The sequence below is a fragment of the Sander vitreus genome, chromosome 13 (genome assembly GCF_031162955.1).
Source record: "Sander vitreus isolate 19-12246 chromosome 13, sanVit1, whole genome shotgun sequence".
NCBI lineage: Eukaryota > Metazoa > Chordata > Actinopteri > Perciformes > Percidae > Sander > Sander vitreus.
Window position 1 is genome coordinate 7,583,134 of NC_135867.1, and position 25,365 is coordinate 7,608,498.

Sequence of the window (25,365 nt, forward strand, 5' to 3'; positions counted from 1 at the left end):
CAGTCTGAACTCCTAATACACGTCTTCAACAGAAATCAAAATAGACTTATATGGGATATGGGAGAGGTAGTGCTACATTTTCCCACTGGTTAATAAACTTGTGACAACACCGGTTACACCGGACATTTTGCAAGAAAAAAATATTTTTAGATTGGGTTTAAATCTGAAATATTGCCAAATAGGCATTTTTGCTTTTCGCTTTGACACCAAATCCTTCAGCATCCTCTTGTCAGTCAACTCTCCGTCTGAACACGGCACATGATTGGTGAAACCTGACTCTTACGTCTCCGATGCTGCTGCTGTACAGGGCAGACACTTTTCAGTTTATAATGATTCCCTGGGGTGCAGCTGTGCCGCGGTCCGGCTGGGTTTTGTTCCTCGTCCTCCGCACGACATCATACCACACTGGGAGCGTTTCAGAAGCATGAGCGCTGATACACGAAAATGAATGAAACAGGTTTTATTTCTATAAAAATGAAGAAGAAGAAACAATGGTGGGGGTTTTGGGCAAGTAATCGGTGTATGTGGCAAGCCTAGGCAGTGCTGTTTAAAACATCAATTGCAGATCTAGATTATTAAATGTCTCTTTAGATGCACATACCGTACCCATTTCACTAGAGGGGTCAGTGGTCAGAGAGAAGGTGGCCAGGGACAGTAGTTTACCTGCAGCAGGTAACTGCAAAGCCCAAAACAAAGGTACGCAACATGGACGTTTACACACAACAGTTGGCAGTAGAAATGAACCAGCAACCTTCTGTGCACAGGGCCAGCTGTCAGGCTACCAGTTCAGCACTCACATATCAAAGCCCAGAGCTGGTGAATGGGTTTATTGGGAAAAGCTTGCTATGGGAAACATGCATGCATTATTTATTTTCTCTATCACACTTTTAACACACGCAAACACACGCAAACACACACACACACACACACACACACACACACACACACACACACACACACACACGAGGAACATTTAGTTGTACCCGGATTGTTTTCTGGATGTCTTCTGAGTGTTTGTGTGTTGCAAAAGACAGAGAAAGTGTGTATGTTCATTTCCTTGAGTATGTGTGCACTTTTATCTGTGTCTTTGCTCATGTATGTACACATGAGTACATAGCATCGTATGCTGTGGCGCTCCGGCTCCAGAGGGTAGTGTGTGAGGGTGGAAGATGCTAAGAGCTCTGCTTTAATGCACTCTGATTTGAGATGATGAATATAAAGGTTGTTTTTGTTTTCTCCAATTCTGGACATACACACACACACACACACTTACACGTCTCGTTTCTATTCCTTTTATAATCTCTCCCCCTCTTTCCTCATCTCTTCTCTCTTGTATGCGCACACACACACACACACACACACACACACACACACATCTGTATTCACTGCTCTGGGAAGCCATTAGTGTGACCTAGCCTTGATTACTTATTAATGGGCCCTACAGAGTAGAGTGAGGGGAGGCGAGTACCAGGGGGCTTCATTTATAAAACTGTTGTTTGACTTCACCCAGATCTCACCACAGTTGATTTTATCATTTCTTACAATGTCAGCAAAAAAATACAATTGAGTTATATACATAGTATTAAAAAATGGCTAATTACTGGGGATCTGTTGGAGACAATGTAGAAATGTTTTAATTTAGTTAAGTAGTTGGGAGAAGTTCTTTCCGTATATACGGTCTATATATACCAACTTTGCTCTTTCTATGGACTAGAAGAAGAAGAAAAAGGTAAACAACGGCAGAACTGGCAGCAGCATTGACGTCAATGCTTCGATTTGATTCGATGACCTACTTGGTCGGATCAAGTCATTCACCATAAAATAATCATCATCTTAACCCAGTAATTTTACAAAAGAGACTTGTCGTCACTCTGAGAGTCCTGGCATCCGGTTACCCAGGAGCTCGCCGCTGAAAAAAATGTGTGGTGGATGAGTGGTGTGCGACCTCGGCTCGCACGCTATAAATCCGGGCGCGCCGGCAAGATCTATGTCATTTTGACGTCACGATGGCGCGCGCCAGGTTGGGAACGGCCAGTATAATTCACCTATTAGACTGCTGTGGAACGTTTGCTTAGTCTGTTAAAGCGTGATTTATGCTTCTGCGTAAAATCTACGCCGTAGCTACGTACGTAGATCTGTGGAGACACAGACCCTACGCCGGGACCTATGCCGTAGCCTGACGTGCACCTCTCGAAAACTTAGCTGGCATGCTAACATTAGCCAACAAGGAGGGTGCGTGAACCCCGTAGCATCACTGTGAGGGCGGGACTCTACGTGCCGTGCAGTCACTAGACCTAATCTAGCTACATGGTCAACCGGTGGCCCACTTTCAGTAGGCCTATTATTTAAATAAACATAAAGCTAATGTCTAGTCAGCAGATACTCAGAACTAAATCTGGTTGGAACGTCCCAATAATGAACTGAACCTGCATTTATTTAATTTTTCACGTTCAAACAACATAGAAGATGGCTTTGGATTATATTCATGTATCAAATACATATTGTGTCACTTTAATGATGATGAGATGGAACAATTGTGAGTTAAATCAGTCAAAGCACACATTTGTTCCGTTTGGAAACTCCTTTTTATTGGTTCATCTTTAGCCAGGAGGTTAGCAGCAGCCACACCACACAGAGAGGAACAAATAAACCAAATCAAAAGACAAACAACAACATTGGTGCTCATCATCTCCTCTGACCACTGTAAAATAAATACTTCACTCATCAACACCATCCTCATGATTATTGTTACCGCTATTGTTGCAACCATTTAAATAAATATCCATGAAGCAATATCAGCAATGAAAGAGAAAGTGTGAAATGCGTATTGTGCCATGTATAATATATTCATTTTAGATAGATTTCTATATATATTTGTTCCATATACTCTCCTTAAATTCTTTTACAACATACAAGATGCCAATTTGTACCAAAAGCGACGCTTGCTAAGACACAGCAGGAGAAGGTGAATGGTTATAGTGGCAGCCTGCGTACGTACAGCATCAGACAGGTTCCTGACACGAGCTCCGGTTCTGAGGGAGGAATGTCAGAAACATTTGGAAATATTTGGGAAATCTTGGAATTAAAATATCTATATATTGGAACACTTTATTTATACGTACAGATACACACGGTGTAGTCAGCAGTGAAGTGTGGAAGTTGCACACCATGTAATACCTGCCATTGAAAGAGTTTTTGTCACAAGTCTCACAAGTCCTATAGCAATAGATGTCCTTCATTTCCCCTATATCTTCTTAAGATACATGATATTTTCATTTAATTTATTGACGCCACTTACAACTAGCTCCCTATTCAGCTGCCCTACATGTTTTAGTCCATCATTTTAATTTGGATCATTTTAAAATGTAAAAGAAATGGTTTTCGGTAAGTAAAAAGCATTTACTTGTGATATTTAGATATATACAATATAAAACAGTTTAAGATTAACACAAAATCTCCTTTGATAAATCACTCATTTAAAATGAGAATGATTGGAAGTGGATTTGCCTGGTACCCCACAATGCACTGCTTGGGCCACTCTGTGTGTATCTGTAGTACATACAAAACATTGCATACTAAAAAGGTTATGATCGGACAACTGTAAATATTTTAAAGCTACTCTGAATATGGATGAAACTAAAATGGTTAAAACATATGTAACAGTTTCCTCTGTAACGTCATCCAGCTCAGACAGAAAACAATCCGGGTACAACTAAATGTTCCTCGTGTGTGTGTGTGTGTGTGTGTGTGTGTGTGTGTGTGTGTGTGTGTGTGTGTGTGTGTGTGCGTGTGTGTCCGTGTGTCCGTCCCATCTGAGGCCATGACCACAGTAATGCAGTTACATTTTGAAAGTTTGTTCACATTATTGTTTTCAATCACCACAACAATAGAAATATGTGTTTCCTCTATCAGGCAGACCAGTTGAACCAGCAGTGTCTGCACATGGCCGCCAAGTAGTTTTCTGCTGCTTTTGAAGCGTTTTGTCATTCACAGAGCATGCATGCAGGATAGGATGTGCCACGAACGATCAAAAATGGCTCCCATGACAAGCTTCCATCAGCATTTTGGGAAAGCTTAGTTTCTCCCTTTTTCTACACTTCAACATGGGACTGGCATTTTCCAATGCATCCACTCGTTCTGCTTTTGGTGGTTGAAAATGCTTACTTGTGGATGAAAAGTGAACATGTGTGAAAAATAGTTTTTAAATTCATCAGCATTAATGGGGACATTATGCTAACCTAGGTGATTTGCAATAACAGGTGTCATAGATTATGATTTTGGTTGTCAATACTTAATAATAATTAATAATAATAACAATAATGTCATAAGTAACACTAAAAGTGGAGAAAGTTGCAACAATAAAAAGAAAAACAAAAAAAGCCATATTAAAATTGATTGTGTCCTCCCCAGTTGCCAACCTATCTATCAAAGTGAAACCAGTGAATACAGAAACATTTGGGGCCACATTCACACATCCTGAAAACAAACGGCAAAACATTTCTTCACTAAGTCATGCTTATTGTTTAACTTACTATTTGCCTAAATTAAAAAAATATTTAGGTTGCGATATTGTGACTAATGTTATGTGAGAATAATGATTAGAGAAATCCTAATTTGTTGTCTATTTGTTTGCTTTCAGGCCAGCAGAAAGAACAAGGATGATCATAGCTTAGCTTTTGATACTTGATGCTAAAGATGTATTTTGTCTCAAAAAGTATTCAAAAAGGTTCAAAACCAAGCCATAATACTGAGCTTTACTAAGGGATGTAGCAATGAATTGATGCAGTATTTTCCGAAGTCCTTGTGATGAATTCAACTTTTGGGGCATCCCTGACAGCAAACATTGAACAGTAAATAATTAAATGTTCACTATAATGGAAAACAGCCGTTATAATATCAATCTCATAGAAACAAAATAAAGCAGAATAAAAATAGTTATACAGTTAATAGCCCATATTTACATATAAAAATATAGCAAAGTAACATTTAACAAATCAGGTCAGTGTGTGTGTGCAAAGGTGACGGACTCTGACACACACACACACACACACACACACACACACACACACACACACAGAGAAAAGTCCATATGCATCCAAACATGACCACACACACACTTAAAAACATGTACAGTACATGCATACAGACAGGCATACACCTGACACAGTGTGTGTGTTGTTTCATCAGCTTTTTCTTCATAGAAGAGCCATGCGCTGTTGTTGCATCAACGTTTTACATAGAAATTTAACTGTGTACCTGAAGTGCTGGATGAGTTCAGTTGAAGCGAGGAAAGTCATATTAACCTAAAAAAAAAGGGATGTTATACTCCTTTCTTTTGAACATGCCTCTCTTTCCTCTATTCTTTTCCTCTATCAAAACCTCTCGTCTTTCTCTTTCCTCCCAGCATCCCTCTTTCCCAATCAGCTGTCCATCTGCCAAACACCACAACTCCACTCATCCTGTCCCCTCACTTCCCTCCCTCCCACGCTCTATTCTTCTCTGGCCCATTAAAAGCTATCATGAAGCTAATTGCCTGTTTGATCAACTCTCTATGGACCAGGAACTGGAGGACTTTAGCCCTCTGAGCGTAAGAGGAGAGACGAGGCAGAAGGGATAGATGGGTGTGTGGGAAAAATGTGCCTCTTGTCAGATGGCTTTTGTTAGTTGGGTTAGCTTGTAATTATATTTCTTTAGTGTTGTACCTTTTTTAAAAGCTCCTTAGGTTAGGGCTGCTCGATTATGGAAAAAAAATATATAATCACGATTATTTTGGTCAATATTGAAATCACGATATTTTAACACGATTACTCGTTGACTTCTGGAAAGATGTTGCAATTATTGAACTTAAAAAACAGTGGAAAAAGTTAAATAAATCAACAGTAACATTTGCCTTAATACTTTTCCTATTTAAACTTTATCTTTTTATTCAGAAAACAAGAGAAAATAAGAGTTTACTTGCAAAACGTAATGAGCTTAATAATTTTTTTCGAGTTTTTCTCGATTATTCTGTTTTTGTGGTCATTGGCAGCCAAAATCATAATCACGATTACATTTCGATTAATTGCACAGCCCTACCTTAGGTTACACTTTACTTGAAGGTGTCTACATAAGAGTGACATGACACTGTCATGAATGTGTCATAAACATTATAAACAAGTCATAAACGTTTATGACATAATACTTCTTTTAGTAAGTGTCATTCGGTTTTTGTCATGACAAGTTATGGTTAGGGTTAGAGTTAGGGTTAGGGTTCATATGTCATGACTGTGTCATGATAGTGTCACGTGTTCATGACAGTGTCATGTCACTCTTATGTAGATACCTTCAAGTTAAGTGTTATCATGTAATTTTTCCAAATTCTGCAAAATACCAAGAGCAGCCACCGATTTTTAGTAGATCTTAGTGGCTCAGAAGTCCTCCAGACTACCCCTGACACCCAAGACTTACAGGAACTGGTTTGTAATGCTACAAAGCTTAGCAAATTACAGTTGAGTAAAAAAAAAAAAAAAGACTCACATGACCATTATTTTCTTCTTTTTTCTAATAACTATGCTAAGCTAAGCTATTTAGCCTTAAGAAGTTGTGTGAATGTGGCCCTTGGATCAAAATCTCCTCAACAAAGTGGGTTAGCAAGAACTCTGGAAATCCGATGACCACCTTTGGATTGGTTAACTGTTAAAAAAAAGTTTAGTGTAAGTAGAAGTAAGCAAGCATAACTTTATAGAACCAAAATAATTGATTTAGCTACTGCACCTCTGTGCAAACATTACTTTTGCTTGGGAAAGTCTTTGCTTTCATGATGTTATAGTTCGTTATCGTATCGTGCTGTTTTCTCACCATAAGTCGTTTTGGATCAAGGTACTAACTGACTGCCTGAATGAGAGTGAGACACAAAGATGGTTCAGAGAAAACAGCATTTGATTAGAGGATTGGAGGAGAGTGGATTAAATGTGGTAGAGGATGAGGAGAGAAGGATGGAGGTGGGGCCAGTGAAGGAGGTCGGTCAGAGGAGGGAGGTTGGCGACAGACTGACTTCGGGAGGAAACCTGACCAGACCCTCGGCTCCACTGAAGCAGCCGGGCTAAAAATAAGACAAGGGAGGCTTCTTCTGCTGACAGAACAACATACACACAGCTTCTACATACACAGGTTGTTTTACAGTAGGACACACACACACACACGCACGCACACACACACACACACAAACAAACACACACACTGCCTAGTGACAATGGATGCACCCTCCCTCTGGTTAAATAATCACCCATTCAGCTCTTAGCTGCTAGGGAAAACATTGTCCATCTACCTCACAGTGCTTGTCCTTTACAAATGAGCTTAATAGCATTTAAATTCACTCAGCTCGCACAGTGCATGGCCCCTTTGTTGGTGTCAAACTGTTGTTGCAGATGTGTTACAAGTGTCTTTGTTCTCACTTTATGCCTTGGTGCTTTGCTACCAGTCCCAGTCAGATATGCACCGTGACACAACATTGTTTTCTTCATTCATTCATGATCTTATAGCTTTTGTGGCGTTTTCTGAATGTCATTGTGGTCTAAGTCCTCAATCTCTCATGCTTCTTCTGATTGTCTCTTTATAGAGGACAGAAACCTTGTTGGCATAGACCATCCACATCGCCACAGGCATCTTTCCTTTCTGATTTGGTCCATCGGCCATCTCTGTGCTCTGTGCGTTCTCTTTGCAGAGGGTGGGGAGGAACGAGGTTCAACAATACGTAAATAGATTTTAACACGTCCAGATTACACCACAGAATGCGGAGATAGGTGATTTCTGTCTGGAAGCCATGGTTAAGGTTGAAGGGCAGTCCAGCAAAACACAACAGCTTCTTCGTCCAGATGAGTTTTTGTTTTAGGCTATAAAGTCTCCAACATGAACAGGCACAGTAAAGCTTTGGTCCCTCCTGAGCTGGAGATTAAGTAAATTCAAGGTACATTAGGTGAACAACACTTTATGGTTGGTTGGTTGGTTGGTTGGTTGGCTTGTCAGCATGTCGAATGTAGGTAGGTGGGTCACAATGGCATTGTCGTCACAATGTCAGCTGTGGCACAGTTGATTGGCGACAGCATTGCTTTGGCGACAGCTGAGGGGAAGTGGATTTACCTGGCCCCCATCTAGACCTGTCATAATGGCTTCTCCAGGGCCTTGCTGCGGAGTGAGGGATGACCAGGGTTAGGGTTGGAGGCGGAGATCTTGCGGCACACAGTGTTGGTGTTGCTGCACCTGCAGCCAGGGCGCGTGGTGCGGTCGTGGGCACACTGGCACAGGGCAAGGCACAGCCTGGCAGGGGGGTAGCAGCAGAGGCAGGGCAGGCAGAGCGCCAGCAGCCCCATGGTGCCCCAGCGGGCACAAGCGTGGGCTGGAGCACAGGAGCACGGCCGGTCAGCACAGTTATCATCGTCATCCTGGGCAGAGCAGTGGTAGAACAGGCCTTTAACACAGCACAAGCAGGTGCCATACTCCACAGCACTTTCAGCAGAGCACAGACAGCGCTGTCCACAGGCCCAACAGGAAGGCAGGCGGCGGGGGGCGCAGCACTCTTGGCACTTACAGCGACCACACCGCTCGCATATGAACGAATGAAGGCCCAGCTCAGCCTCGTCATCTGTCAGGCCTTTACCCAATGAAGCATCAGGCTTGAGTTCTCCTTTAGGCTGAGAACGGACCACTGAACCGAGGCCAGAGTGAGATGGTGTCAAACCTGCCAGTAGCCGCTGGTCCGAAGTGGCACTGGTCCGAGACATGGAAGAGCTTATGGTACTGGAACGGCTCAGGTGGGACAGGTGAGCGTGCTGCTGTTGACTTTGGCTGCGAGGCAGGGCTGAGTGGAAGGAAGCCTGGGGGAAGTGGGGGTATACTCCATGAGGGTAACGGTCATCATGGGCATAGAAAAATCCGGACTGGGATGCCGGTTCCAGCGCCACGGGCCTCTCCACATAGTCATTGTTGGCCCGTATGGCACGTATCTGGTCGAGCGACAGCACTGGAACCTCTTGGAGATCCAGCCCATCCAGCTCCATCCTGAAGGAATGAGCAGGGTCCATCCTGGTACGCCAGGCTTGGTGGCACCACGGCTGCAGGCCGGGGCAGCGGCAAGGTGCTCCCAACACTCACGGCACATCAGATAAACCTGCAAACACAGAGAGAAAAGAAGGGGGTTAGTGATGATGAATTTAACTTTCAAGGATTCCATCATCAAATTGCAAGTTGTCGTTTATCAGACAAACCTGGTATTATACAGACAAGTGCCAGTTTCATTCATTTTATTGCAACTAGCACAACTAGGGCTGCTTTTGTAAACTGTGTATATTCATCCACCTATTATTTGTTGATATGGACACCTTTTAAGTGTGTTATTTAGCTTATACTACAGCTACTTTTTATAGCCATAAAGAAACATCTTTAAAATCCTGCAAACCTTGCTGCTACAAGCCTTTTTGTCTCATTGTAAGGTTACAGCAGTGAGGAACTTTACCCTTGAATTTTCTCAGATAGAATCCAGACCTAGCACTCTTATTCCACATATATAACTGTTTTCCACAAATATAATTTTGATGAACATAATTGTTATAATTTATTAATCATTTACTGTCTAAAATCTCAAAAGATTTTGAAAAGTCCCAGAGGAGCCTAAATTCTGTAAATTACTTATTTTATGTGACAGTCTGGAAATACTAAGACATTTAATTAACAACAATATGCATCCAAAATATTTTTAGATTTTCAGTCCCTCCAGGATATCACGATGTCGCGATCGCGCCAATTCACGCAAATTCAACCATCACCGTGACTTTGGTGCAACTTTTTTTGCAACTTTCTCCGTCTCCCGCAACTTAATTGCAACAAACATACAAAAGACATCGAAACTTTTATCGCAATTTTTTACAAAAGCTCCTGCAAAATCAGGCATTTTGGGCCGCAACAATTTCAAAATAAAGGCCGCGAAATCCTGGATGGACTGGATTTTAAATGACTTAAGTGATTATCAACATTTTTAACAGTTTCAGTACAGTTTCAGCATTAAATGAATGATCTGTCTAACCAAGACAGGAGCACAGAAAATAGCTTTGCTTTCTAGTACTTCAATTATACCTATTTATCTTTTTTTGTACTGTAATTATAATCTGGAACTTTTTGTGTGCACACAAAATTTACATTTACATATTTACTCTTTATTCTCTCTCCAAATAATATGATACGAGAACAATTCAGGCTATATTCTGTGTTCTCTTTTCCATGAGAAATGTTCCATTTGCTGTGCTAAACACATCCTTTGGTACACAGGAACTGATGGTCTACAACAGAAAAAAGATTTGCCTATTTAGCATGGGAACGAAAGCAACAATGGCTATACACCAAGAAGTACCACCGACAGAAAGTCAAACTGCATCAGCAGAAAACCCAAGTTGGAACTCGTAGTCCTGCCCAGTGTTTGATTGACAGATGAGCTCTGAGAATAGAGCACACAAACACTGAATGCTGTAGGCAAAGAGGTTCACCACATAGAATTGTACTTTTCTTGAAATAAGTGGGAAAAAATAGAAATTGTAGCATATTACCAAATAATCATTGAGTCATTGATTCGTGCCAGCAACTCTTAGCATTATAATAATGGTTATTATGTGCTATTAAGCAATAAAAACGCTGCTGCTTTCAGAGAAGAACTATATCAAGTAACTAAAGTGTAATACAAATTAAGAATTTTGCCTCGGTTATTGGAAGAGAATGGACACCACATTACATGCAGCAAACAGTAGCCTACTTTCCAAATATTGAAGCAGTACTTGATTAAAGATGGATTTTAGCAGCACAGCTTCCACTCAACCATCAGCCGTGTCATCATGACCGCTGAGGTTCTCCACTGCTCAGACTTACTCTATTATTAGCCTGCCAGAGCCAAAGAACCATGAGGTCCACACTGTAATTTAGCATCTGTTGAACACAGCTGCTGCTGCCACGGAGGAAACCCACCTGCAGACAGAGAGCCTGGCAGCGTCACCAAGCAGTTAGAAAGACCATAGAAGAACTGTAAAGTTGCAGGTTTAATTGCAAAACAAATGTTATATAAATATTAAATCAATAAATATAAATCAACAGACATGTTTCCTGCGGGAATGTTTAGTTCATGTTAAAGGCTTTGCAAGGTCGCTCAAGTACTGTATATAGATCAGTCCTATTCCGCAAGATCTCAATGAAAAGGTGCCTTATTTCAGAAAACCAGTTGATAAATATAAAATGCACTGGGTTTTCGTCTGTGGTTCCAACCAAGCAGCAGCCATGGCTAAATGCTGAAGCCAGTAGAGAGATGTGTCTTCAATGGCTACCAATATCTATATCTTTTAAAAAATAAAAACAAAGTTGGACTATTTCCAATGTTTCTTGAAGATGTTGTTGGGTTTTTTAAATGTTTGAGAATCATTTGTAAAACTCGAGCTGAAATCTCAAAGCGTTAGGGCTAATGACAAAAATAAACCTTTTGTAAATTATTTTTGGTTTGGCTGTGCTAAGTTGCTACGGTATAAGCTAAATAAAGCTGCTCATATATGAAAAAAATAGGTGGAGCAATATACACTCTGCATTGTAGTGCATCATGTACTCATTGTAATGCTGGGTGAGACTGCAGCTAAATGCTTAATAAGGTAAAAATAAGCAACAAAGTAAATTAAATAAAAGGTCCAAGTCAAGTTGAATATGCAGCTGATTTGATTTCCGTAGAAACCCAACCAACATGTACAAATACTGTGCAGTCATATACACACACACATACTGTACATGCTCAGCTATACGTACACAAAGAAACTGCAGTCATGCCAAGTGGCCGAGGGGGATAGATAGCTGGCTTGCTCCTCACATGGTGCCGGTCCTCTCAGAGAGTAATGAGGCCAAATGGAAACGCATTAAAAGCAGCTCAGATCATGAGATTAGATGAAGGAGGGAGGTAAGCGGGAGCAGCGTCCACGTGAATACAGAGACATCCATAATACACTGTTAATGTATCAAAGATTTTCTGTCCAGATTCATGTTTTACAACATTTTTTCTTGTGGTTCACATCTACACTCACCAGCCATAACAAAAGAGGGTTGTGTCTAGATGGTAACCATAGATTTGTGCAAAGTCTTGTAAGAAACCCCTCCCCCCCCAACCAAATTTTTTTTTAACCTTCTAAAACCGACAATCCAACATTCACAGCCACCTCACACAGCTGTAAACACTTTCCTCAGACGTGGTCTGATGGCACATCTACAAACTAGTTTCTTTTGACCATAATCTGACCTTTTAGACCATTGTGCTTCTCTTCCAGATCTTAACTGCTTCATTTATTTCCTTCTTGCTTCCTGTTGAGATGGAATTATTGTCCTGCAAAGTGTGTCTGCAGATCTACACAGAGATAGGGGTTGTGGGAAACTAAAGGTCACAGAAAAAACATGCAAAAAAGAAACTGCTTTGTGAATGTCTTTGAACAACACCTGTGCATGCAGCCCAGAGAAGCATCTTCTAGCCCTAAATCCTGGCTAATCCCCTGCTGATGATGAATTGAGACACTTAATCAGTTTACTTAGTGCTTTTGCTAGTGATTGCTACTGGTTCACCTTTTCAGGAAAAAAAATCTTCTGCCGATGTTTTGTTTCGTAAGAAACAAAGCCCAGAATCACCGCAGAATAGTGTAAAAGAGAAGAAACAAACAGTAGAAACAAAAATAAACAAAACAAAAAACGTCTTCCTTTCCTCCAGGCTTTCCAAGGAGAGTCTTTTGAACAAAGCCTGAGCATAAAGGTGCTCTGCCCTACAGTGTCTCTCTGTATCCATCACTCAGTCCCCTCCTTCCAGAGGTCCTGCTATAAAGGAGCAGATAAGAAGGCCCAGGTTGGTTAAATGAGGATGCATTTTCAAATTAGTCCGAGTAGAGAGAAGTCCTGCTGACTAATCTGATCAGTCAGAGCGGTGGCCACGGCTCGCTCATACTCTGCCCGCCTATCCGCCTATCTAATTGTTAAAAAGAAGAGGCCTGCCGTCCATTTCCATGAGCTCACATTTACTTACTGGTTGAGCCAACCCCCCAACACGGCACAGATACTGCAAGTTATGTGAAAAAGTTAGACTTATGCACCTAGGATGGGAAAATATGGTGCCTTCAAGTTCAACTTCATGTCTAAACTCAACCGAAACAAACTGGTGTTGAAACAATAGTCAGAAAATGAAACATCTGGTTTCACCTTATTAAATGTGCTCCTTTTCTCCGTTGTAGTGTAAATTGAATAACTGAGTTGAGGACTGTTGTTCTGACAAAACAAGCCATTTAAAGACATCACCCGAAGCTGTGGGAATTTGTATTCTACATTTTTTCAACTTTCTTTCTGACATTTTACAGTATAACCAAATGATGAATAGATTACACCAAGAAAAGAAACGTCAGATTAATCCATATTGAAAACATAATTTTGCGGCCGTAAAGCAAACAGCCATATAAATGTTAACTGATTTCATTTTTATCGGTGTAAACCATGCCTGAACATCACTTGACTGGGATAACAATGAATCATGGGAGTCAGTAGTTGTGACCTAAATGATCACTGTCATATTGTTTCCCTCAGATGCAGGCAAGGAGAACTTGAAAAAGGTGCCCACTATTTTAAATATATTTTTATTTTGGACATTATTTCTAGCACTGGCCCTGTTATCAGCATCTGCACATGAGCTGAATCAGCTGCACTGACAGCTACAGTTGTTTTACGGGTAGTGATGCTCAGTCTGGCTCTGCTGGGGAGTGCCTGCTATCAATCCTTGTGTGTGTGTGTGTGTGTGTGTGTGTGTGTGTGTGTGTGTGTGTGTGTGTGTGTGTGTGTGTGTGTGTGTGTGTGTGTGTGTGTGTGTGTGTGATTACAAGTGGAGCTTAGGGCAGTTTTTAACGTCACATCTGTGTTAAAGGTTCTTTAGACCTCAAGTAGTCCACTATGGAGCTGTTTTTCTATAAGGGGGTCCCAGTTTTGTTTGTCATGTGAGTGCACATGAGGATGCGCACGTGTGCAGGCCACACACAGTCCTACCAATGGTGTCACACTATTCCACTGATGAACAGGTGGCGGTAACACGCCAATATATGCTGCAGTGCGGCAACAAAATCAGGGAAAAAGACAACTTCAGGGAAAAATAAACATGGATGTAAACAATGCTGGATATACAAACGTACAAAAATATCTGCTTTGCAAATGTTTTATGATGAAGGAAATGAACTCTACACATTTGTTAGACCTCAAGGATACATACAATGCGTTTTGGGAACTAACGCTGAAGGTAAACATAAATTTCCTTTTACAAATAAACTCCACAGCGTCCCTTTAATGTGTGAGGATACTGGTTTTCATGGATACATCTTCTAAATAGTAGAGGGATGAGGGGTTTAAACCTCAGCAGCATTTAGTTCTGATTAAACCCTGACAAACTACAAAATTCAGAAATCTTAAAATGCCTATACATGTTCAGAACTTACTGTGTTTCTCAGTTATGGAAATAATAAACTGAAGTTGGGTTTGTTTTATTTCGAGACACCCTAAGGATGGCAAGGAGGCCGATGCATTGCTCTATGTTTACAATGAACTAGCCCATATTTATTTAAGTCTTTTTATTTCTAACCATCCACTTGAGTACCTTACCCATGGAGTTAGGATAGTTAGTTAGTTAGGATTTTGTTAACTTATAAAAGAAGTCCACATTCATTTTATTTCATGCTATCAGCCATAGGACTGGGTATTAAGATGTTTTGATATGGGTGCCAATACAACTGCTTTTTTTTCTCTCCAATACATCATTTATTTACTAAAAACTCCCCTTCTAAATTGTATCAGCATTGTCTTAACACAGTAGCTGTAAACAAACTTTGCCTAAATAAAATGCAGTCTAAAATTATTGGGTCTGATTTAGATCATCATTTAGAATATTTAATCAAAATGATCAGTGTGGATCTTTTCTTTTCTGAAAACTCCTGATGGTTTTGTTTCTGCCGTGATGAGTAGTATAAATAACTCATAACAACAACAAACTTTAAACTTTATATTCAGTCCCGCTGCTCAATGATCAACAAATTCTCCTTATCAACAAGTTTCAAAATTCTTCTGATACATTTTGCATATCAGCCAAATAATTAGGATCTATTATATTTAGATCATCAATGGTGTGTTCAGGGGAAGCAGGTTTATGGTTAAAACTTAACCAACACGACTGACAGCACAATGAGTGCTTTATTTAGTAGACAACCCATCTGGCTCAGAGGACAGAGGCAGCATCATAACATTTCAAAGGGAAAAAAGTTTTTGTTTTACATGTATCTTTTCTTTGTGATGAATTTCCCAAACATTGCATTGTGTACAATGTAAAAATGAATGTGAGTGAAACAAACCAAACAGAGTCACAGAGAGTGGGAGCTGGTGTTTCAAGAGGCCGTCAGTGCAACCTGAGGATGGACCTTTGTGCTGGGGGAGTATCAGTAAAGACTGAGCCTCTACCCTGGGACACACACACACACACACACACACACACACACACACACACACCTTCACTCTGTTCCACAAAACACACACACTGTATACACACTCTCTCTGCTGCCCAATCACCATTTACACTGCCAGGTTTAAACTGAGGCTTCTGTCTGCAGTGTAACTGTTGCTTGCATATATTTGCGACATATTTACAAGTTAGCAATTGCTTTCAAAATAACTGAATTCAGTTTCCTCAAAAATAGCTTAAAGTTTTTTTTGGATTGCTGGCTATAGGGAGACATTGTACACCTAAAATCTAAAAATGATTGTTTTGACAGTAGATTGTGCATGCAGGAGCCTGTTCAATCCTTTTTTGTGGCGTTTGAGTCGACACCATCAGACCTGTAGCAAACATTTAAATGAACTTAATCCATCTATCCACTTTATGCCTGTCAGGGTCATATTAATTAAATTTAATATATCATCAGGAATTATTGTTGCATACTGCTGGGAAGAACTTGTGAAAATGTGAAATAATAAATAATTCAAGGTCATATAGTCCCGTTTTGGCTGGAATGGCCGTGAAACGGGTATTAAATATAGTTATACAGTATGTGGTATCAAAAAGGTCTTTAAAAAGTCTAAAGAAAGAAAAGAAACCCGTTTTCTTTCTCTCTTTAACTATCTTTACCTGTGTTAAATAAAACAGAAACTAGCTGAGCGCCACCAGATTGTGATAGGCTAATTTAGAACGGCAGAGTGGCAGAGCATCAGCAGTAGAAAATAGCAAAACAGACGTGTATCTGTATAAACATGTTTTACCTAAATAAACCAGTGCTAATAAAAAGCAAACACACACACAAACTATCTATTTGTCACTGGGTTCAGTGTGTTGCGACATCTATTAGCTTATTGTTGGTCTTCTGACAATGCTGTTCGGTAGCTGACTAAAATGCCTGTCACTATTTAAGTAAAAAAAAAAAAAGAAAAAAGAAAAAAAATTCCAGGTTAAAAAGTCACTCATTCAAATGTCAAAGTAAACGGAAACATATAAACTGTGGTGATCCCTTGTCTGTCCACTGACTCCCTAACTTCCGCTGGGTCTGGACTAATTGAGTTTAATGGACAGAGCATCGCTGCATCTCTCACTGGTGACATCATGGTTTCAGGCTATTTTAAAACTGACTGCAGTGACCCTTCGCCTTGGAATGAGGAGGGGTTGCCCTCTCTTCTCCTTTCCTGTCGTCGTCTCCTCTCTTCGTCCTTCCTCTCATTTCTCTCCCTATCCTGTCACCCCCCACATCACCTTCACCGCCTCCCTTCACTCTCCCCTTTCATCCCTTCTGTCCCATCCTTTACTCCCTTTTCTTTTCTTTTCTGCTTTTTGGCCTTTTTATGTCCCTCTCTCTCAAGTATTTACCATATTATTTAAGGAGAGCATGAGTCCTCATAAGAAATAATACTTGACCAGTGCAGCTCACAGCAGTTGAAATATCCAACAAGTAGTTTAACTCTCCAAGATCCATCTTTGTCTTTTTTAAGGAGGGTACAGGGGATATTGGACATAGCGGGTCAACAGCCAATGTATGCTCATGAACGGGTTCGAATTATATCGTACGGAAAGTTATGCACACTAAAATGTAAGATATACGAAAACTAGGAGACCGCCAGCTGGTCAGGTGACATCGGCTACAGAGCAGCAGTTGCTAGCTGTTTAAGCCGCTACAGAGCTTTGTGACGTGGCTACAGACCTCTGTCACAGCTCATCGTATCAGCGGCAGTTAGTAGATGTGTTTAGCTGCTACAGAGCTCTGTGACACCGGCTACAGTGCTCTGCACGGTGTTTCGCATGGTGCACCGCATGGTGCTCAGTCAGGTCAGCGGTAGTTGGTGGTTTAGTTACCTGAGAATAGGTGACTGTGCCCGGGGTACAGAGCACCGCAAGCTGCCGGTCATGGTGCTCCGTCAGGTCAGCAGTAGTTGGTGGTTCAGTTAACCGAGAGACGAAAGTTATGTTTAGGCATCGAAACGACTAGTTAAAGCTATTGTGCGTAGTTTCTGTCGCCCCCCATTAGGAATTCTAAGTAATAACAACAAATCTGTCGGCACGTCCACATGATACAAGCCCAGCGTGATCGTGCACGCGCTCCCACCCCTCCTCCACGCAGTTGCTAGTAACCAAGGAGGACACGGAGGATTAAAAAAACATGATGGACTCTTCAGAAGAGGTCATTATCTTCACTCAAGCTTCTGCGTGGGAAATTCACCGCACAACACAATCTTCTGAACATAGCCATACTGAGAAATACAGAGAGAAAGTTGTGTGGAGCTGATAGTCTTAATTAGCTTTGTAGCAACTAATTTGGCTGGAATGTAACGGGACGTTTATTAATATCAAAAGGTTACGCACTGAAGCTTTAGGCTTAGGGAAAGGTTTGTGGTTTGTATTAAAACACGCATTTCCTGGGTGAAAGTCTTGTTTTCCCCGGGAAGCAAACTCCGCAAAAGTCCTGTGTGTTAACGCCCACCCATCACCCCGACCACCTCCCTACTTTTTCAAAACTTTGAAAATCATATGAATTACAGTGCTTATCTTTTCGTAGCTTTACAGATGGTTCATGAGAACAGGCTGCAACAGTATACAATGTATATTGTATGTCACATAGAAGTGGTATACATCTTCTGGAAACTAAAGATTAATTTGAGAAGCAGCTCAGCATTGTCTGTCTTCTTCTAGTCATAAATCCGTAATAAACCTATGTATAAAAAGGATTAGAACTAGTGGAATTGGTCTTATTGAATCCAAGAGTCTCAGCTATCCAGTCATACACAATGTAAACTGCATGGGATTAGCATAAAGTGGGCATGTCTGTACAGGGGAGACTCGTAGGTACCCATAGAACCCACTTTCATTCTTGAGGTGAGAGGTCAAGGGACTCCTGTGAAAATGGCCATGCCAGTTTTTCCCTCGCAAAAAAAGTTTCGTATTATACCATTATCTTCACTAAAAAAACTGAGCCCGCTACAGCCTCTTAAAGTAATGTCGGCCAAGATTGCCAGCGGTCCCGCGGTTCTCAGAGAGTTAAAGAAACAATTTTTGGAAAATCTGTAAGTTTTTCATCAGAGAAGATAAATATTAATTTAACCTTTGTGCATTCAAAGAAAAAAGCCAGCTGTCTGACAAATCCAGAGCTGTAGCCAGGATTTTAGAAACACTGAGGTCATGAGTCTAAGTTCCCCCAGTGCTTTCCCACTCCCACTAAGAAATACCTGCCAATACACCAAAATCTCTGTATTTATTTTATGTTTATTTAGCTATTCTGTTTTATATTCTGTAAATTGTATCCTCTTACATGACCGCTCCCAGAGTTCCAGGATATAATTCTGGCAAAGAATATATATTTTATTTCAAATTAACATGTTGTGTGCCTAAAACAGCCACGTAGAGAAATTGATTCCAAAGAATGTCTGTCTGAATCTGTAGCGTAGCCAGTAATATTGTAATGGTGGGCTTTGCACATAATAGGATGTCTGAAACAAGTCGGGAGGAGGTCTTAAGTTCTGCCCTAGTAGATCCCGTTAGGGATGTCACAATTCTCTAAATTCACGATTCGATTTGACTTTCGATTTAAACATTTTCTTTTCAGCAGTGATTGCAATGCACAATAACAGCCAGTAGAGTGTCTGATGGCAGAAGGGTACTTTACAACGGCAGTTTGAGTTTTTCTAAATCACCGAAATTGCAGTTGAGTGCACCATTAGTAGTAGAGCCACACATGAACGAACCATGAAGTCCCGGAGCCTGCATGCTTTACCTTCATTGTTTGTTTATACAACTCACCCACGGGGCAGGCAAAAATGTTGCCTACAAGTGACTTCAGGTTTTTTTTTTTCTTTGGACGTGCCTAAGTAGGAGGGGGTAGAGAGAGAAAAAAATACTGGAGAAATCACCGAGCCGGCATTTGATTTCAATAGTCGAAATCAAAAATCGGAATTGTGACACCCCTAGATCCCATTTGAAATAACCCTATTAAGATAACAGTCAAAGTCAGTCATGATCAGTCGAACGACGAACGCCATGCAACCAGTAACCAGTAACATGGCTCAAGCAGAGCGTTCGTCATTTGACTGATTGTGACTGTTTTCCTAAGATGGCGCCTGCCTGTATACGTGAACGGTACAATCTTAAACTATCATTTTAATAAACTGTCTGTACACTTAAAAAGTTCTCAATGCTTCGGTTTACATGTAGGGACCCTCATTATGCTACCGTGGAAGTGTGGTGCTATTTTGAGCCTTGTTAGTGGTATAGAAATAGCGATTTCTTTTTACTTTACCAGTGCCCCGATGACTAGCGTTATAAGCTAAAAACTGGTCACATTCGATTAGCATAGGTTCATTTTGCGCCGGATTTCTCCTTTAAAAGGAACAGTGGGCCCAATTTTAATACCTCAAAACCATTACTTCCATAGTTCCACCTAAGCTTTGTACTCCAGCACATTGATTCCTACACACTTTATCCTCAAAGTCATCGTTTCATTTCATATCCAAAGTTGTGTATTTTTGATTCACCGTGGTGGACAACAGGTTTGTTTGCTGTCTAATGCCATCAAAAGTGTGATGGGAGTAATCAACTGTGGTTGCAAATTCTGATTGGGGTGCCGCTATTGTACAAAGTCATCGCAAAAATCTTTGAATAATCATGTAAAAGAGGAAATATGGTAAAATAACACGTGAAATCAATCAAATCAAGTCAAAGAAAACAAGAGTAAAGTCATGAGTTGCATATAAAAACATTTAAACCAGCAGATTCATAAGGTCAAAACAAACTACAGTGCTGCCAGCTTTCTGGTGTGAGGCCTGTGTGTGAGGCCCGTCAGGCGCTAAGACCCAGGGGCCTTCCTCCTGATACCCTCCGGGAGCACAGCAGGATTGAATGACAATAAACTGGATGAGATACCGGATGTGCCGAATCTGACCCCAACGGAAAGACTGAAATAGACACTGCAGACCAGCAAGTCCAGGCAGGGGGGAGAGAACAAGAGGGGAGGGGAAATAAGAAGCAGTGAATGAGTGAGGGATGGTGATGCTAATAATGATTAAAATAAAAGTGGTGGTGGTACGTCTGACTCAAATTCACAACTTTGCATGAAAATCCCACTTCTTGGCAGCAACTTGGCCTTCTTGCCTGATAAAATGACTTGAACCATTGTTAGATAAATAAAATAGTTGCTAAAGAATGTTTTGTCAATCGACTAGTCATCCACTAATCAATCCACTGAGCAATTCAGCCCTGGCTGAGACCTCCAGCTTCCAAAGGGGAAACAATTCAATGAATTTGTAATCGGAGTGAATTTGTTTAGTTTATTCCACGATTCACTTCAATACAATTGGGGTTTTTCTTGTGACATCTAGTGGCCTTTGGAGGAACTAAACCTTAAGACATTTGTACAAACTCTGCTTTGAAGGTTGCTTCCTGTTGCTAAGCGCTAATTGCACTAAATGCTGCACTTTGACATATTCTTCAAACTTTGAGGGTCTGATCCTGCAAATTATCCAGCTGAAGTTTGTTTTACTCCAAATGTTTCCAAATGAAAAGTCTTCACTTCCTGTGCACCACCAAAGGCCTACAAGACAGCGAGTTCTTACAAGACCAAATGCTAAAGCTTTTATGAACTGTAAATCATTGTCATTATCAATCAGAAACTAAGTAGAACAACTGAACTATACTTGTGTATACTTTACTGTATTTCTCCATATGTCAACCATTATTGCTTTGAAGAAGACACAATGTTCTTTTTCTTTCATACTAAATTGAGTTGAAGGTCAAGGCTGTTGTTTTTTTTCTCTTTTCTTTTTTACAAAGTTTTTACTGTTAATATTTTCTCTCTCTTTCCACAAGTCTGCGGTTCTATAGTGCATTAGTCAATGCATTAGCTCCTCTGCTGTGGCATACAAAATCCCTCCATCTCCATTCACCCCCCCTCTCCATCCAACTAACCACCCATCCATTTCATAATTCGTTCATCTATCCGCCATATTCCCCTGTTCCACACATGCTGTCCCCTCCCTTCCATCCATCCATCCATCTATCCATCCCTGGTCAATCCCTCCACCTAACAATACCACTCTTTTCATCCCATTCACTTTCTTTCTCTCTTTCCCTTCCCCCCCTATCAATCCGTCCCATCATTTGCTCCTCCACCCGCCCCTCCAGTCCCACCCCAGCGGAGATGGGTATTGACATTCTGCATCCGACCTTGAGGACAATCAATCCCAACCCCACATGTCCCCATCACACTTACACACACATACACACATACACACACACACACACACACACACACACACAGCAACTGAAAAAACACAGTGAGACAAATGTTAACATGCAGTTAAACAATCGGTTGAGTATGACTATTTCACTTTGATCAAATTGGGAGGATCGTTCAGAAATGTGCTCCCTCACGCTTCTCTTGAGCCCCTTTCACACATGCACTGCAACCCTGAAGTTATCTAGACGTTACCCGGAGGAGCTGGATGTGAGAACGCAAATGTCCGAATCAGTTGGACTGGACATCAAACGGTCTTTACACTGCCAGCTCCCTAGTGCAAAGTCAGTGTAATGGCTGATTGAGCCCATGTGTGAATTAGAGCAGCTCATTGTACGGAGAATTCATAGCAAGCGAGTGGGCGTGTTGATGACATTTCTATCATGCTGCTGGCGCAAAATCGGAAGAAAACAAACAATGATGAAGATGAAGAAGAACGGTTTACCTGAAGACACAATAACTGGAGAGACGACCAGATTCGGGAACTTCTGTCAGTAAGGGCCGACGCTGAAATCACCAGACAAATTAAATGAACAGCAAAAAACGTGGATGTTTTTGACCAAATTACGAACTGGCTACGTGACCGCGGTGTAATCTGCGTCATATCCTGCCTCCTGCATGCTCTACCCAGGCGACACACCTCGCCTAAACCAAACGTAGTATTTCCAGTAAGTGAGAACGCGTCTGACACAGCCAATCTCCTGTTGTGTGCTATGTGTGTGAAAAACTTGAGTCGTGGGCTCCGTTTCAGAAAGCAGGTTTAGTGAAAACTGAGTTTGTTAATCCTGAGATGAGGGAAACTCAGTTTTTCAGTTTCAGAAAGAGAGGTAACTTAACCTCAGAGTCAGTTACTATGGTAACCTACTCTGAGTTGATTGAACCAACTCAAATCAGCTGTTCTGGAACCGAAAACCCAGAGTTTCCCATCTCAGGGTAAATCAACTCAGAGTTCAGGGTTAGACTCAGAGTTTGTTAAACCTCCTTCCTGAAACGGGCTCCAGGACTCGGATTTGAGTGCGACTCGAGTCTCTATTCTCTAGACTCGAGTGCGACTCAAGACTCTATTCTCTGGACTCGTGACTTGACTTGGACTCACGGACTGATGACTTGTACTTGGACTCGGACTCGAGGATATATAAAATCGGACTTGAGCATTCATGAAAAAGGACTCAGACGTTGGATGAAGTTTCTGACTAAATAGGTTATAAAAATGTGATATAAGATGTTACACTTTTCCTGTTTCGGGCTCCAAGACCGGCCGGGAAGCAGCTGGGGAGACGTTCCATCCAGGGCTGATGTTCTTTTGGGGGTAACACCCTTTACTTCACCGACCAGTATTAACAAAAGATGAAGCCACCATGTCTTGAGAAGCTTCTTGTTTATTGTTGACTGTTAACTCACTTTACATCGTCTTTGGGATCTCTTTTTTCTCTCCGCTTTTTCCTCACAGCCACACATACGCTTCTCAGTCGGACACTGCTACCGCTCGCTCTCCTTGCTTGACAACACACTCACTGACGTCACTCACTTAACGCTGCATTCTCGCTCTTACTTTCACTACTCTCATAACAAAGGAATTGATATTGATATACTGTATGCAACTGTAGTGCATGATTCGCGGGCTCCCTACTACATGCGCCCCGGATCATGACGTTCACCTACACAGATTTTACATCCAATGCTGGAAAGAGCACCGCTAAATGTTGTTTAGAAAAAAGTCAGTAAATAAACTCCCTTTGCAATCGTGACAGTGGTGTCATTTTTGTTTAATGTAGACCCGCTTTTGTTAGTATATCAGCTCTTTAAAGATGCCAAAGTGGAGAAATGTAGGCAGTCTTGGAATTCAACACAGACTCAACCTTGATGACTCGACTTGGACTCGAACACTGGGGACTCGAGGCTCGACTCGGACTCGAACTCAGGTAATGGTGACTCAACTCAGACTCTTCTTTGGTGACTCGGACTTGGACTCGAACACTGGGCACTCGAAACTCAACTCGACTACAACACTGCTGTCAACATGACTAATTCACTTTCTCTAATAATGAAATGATAGCTTGGACCAATGCGTCCACCAGGGGGAAGTGAGATTAGAGTTTACATGATCATGATTTACATCATTACAAACCCTTCCTTCCATGACTGTTTACCCACCCAACAGCCAAGACAAAAGATGAACAATGGGGCAGAGAAAGAAATACATCTGAGGAAAATTGAATGTGCAAGTCACCAGTCGCATTATTGAACACTATTCAAACAGTGAAGAGAAACGGGGAATTTTGCCACCAGACAATGAGGAGGCACCTTTCTGCTCTTCTTGTATATGGCTGCAGGGGATTTAGGAATGACCTGGAATTACCAGTTCAAGTCTGTTTGATAGGGAAATAAACCAGGTTGCCCTCTTCTGCACACTTTTCTGTTTGTTATACCAAATCTTGTGAGTTTTGATTGTTATTGTCACCTCGACTTGATCTCACAAGACTTTTCCCTAATTTCTAGTAAAGAAAGAAACCAAAACTTTATCTTAATGTTAAGACCCAGAAAACTGGCAAAATGTGCATCTTTAGCAATGTTTCATAGAAATAGGGCGTCATTTTTTTTTTTTGTGCTTGGTGCAAAATTTCAACATCCTGTCCATCTGCATTTGGTTCCCACCAAGTTTTCAGAGCCCCAAAATGCTTTCTAAATTACTTTCAACATGTCTTTTAGAACCTAGAGCCATACTATGTCCTACTTTACCTCTATGATATTCCCTTAAAAAGTATTTTTCTGCAGTGAAATCTGTAGACTCTAAAACAAAAGCTTAAAATAGAATCACATTCCAAGATACAAGGCATTTTGAAAAGCTACTCAATCCTTTGGAATAATTCCTTACTTCATGAAAAATTCTCTATGGAACTTTTTCATGTCAAGGTCACGCAAATCATCAATAGTTCATCAGCAGATCGTATAACGAAAGAATTAATTTATGATTACCTCTGATTGGTGCGAGATCCATTCTGTGGCGGCGTGCTTGGGCGTCCTGGGTGTCTGTGTGCGCCTCTGACAAATAAACTCTACAATATTCCTATAATATCCCTTTTAATGACTTATAGTATGTCTATGGAACCCAGTGATGAAATTATCTGAAACCTTAATTCACTTTTGTGATTTTTGTGATGTCTTAATCTTATTGTATGGTACTGAAGGAGGTTATTTAGCTAAAATACTTCTATGATATCCACCTACAGTAACTTTATAAGATTACTGTAGCTCTGTTGTCTTAAGGGTGTGTGTTTGTAGGGAGTGAGAAGGCTGGGAGGATGCTCCCTCTCAGCATGACGCGCCCCACTCCTCCTCCACCTCTTCCCGGCGCTCTTCCAGGAGCTCTTCCAGGAGCTCTTCCAGGAGCCCTTCCAGGAGCTCTTCCAGGAGCTCTTCCAGGAGTGCTCTGATCCCAGTACGTCCTCCTGAAGTCGCCTTCTCCTACACCTCCTGAAAAAGCCAACCAGTCCCTTTATGCACGCTGCATCGAAGGGCTCCACTCTCTGTCCAAGTTGTAAGGACA

At 41.2% G+C, this 25,365-nt stretch overlaps 1 protein-coding gene across 1 annotated transcript; it reads right to left on the bottom strand.

Annotated features, from left to right (window-relative positions):
* Nucleotides 1–2,568: 2,568 nt before the first annotated feature.
* On the bottom strand, nucleotides 2,569–24,849 carry LOC144528059 (protein sprouty homolog 3). Its single transcript, XM_078266478.1, has 2 exons — nucleotides 24,795–24,849; nucleotides 2,569–9,145 (listed from the first exon to the last, which is right to left on the bottom strand). Exon 2 carries the CDS (start codon nucleotides 9,057–9,059, stop codon nucleotides 8,139–8,141), a length of 921 nt encoding a protein of 306 aa, XP_078122604.1. The 5' UTR covers nucleotides 9,060–9,145; nucleotides 24,795–24,849; the 3' UTR covers nucleotides 2,569–8,138.
* Between the last annotated feature and the right edge of the window lie 516 nt (nucleotides 24,850–25,365).

What these genes read in the sequence shown, in the direction of transcription:
- LOC144528059 (XM_078266478.1), bottom strand. Translation starts at nt 9,059, where the DNA reads ATGGACCCTGCTCATTCCTTCAGGATGGAGCTGGATGGGCTGGATCTC.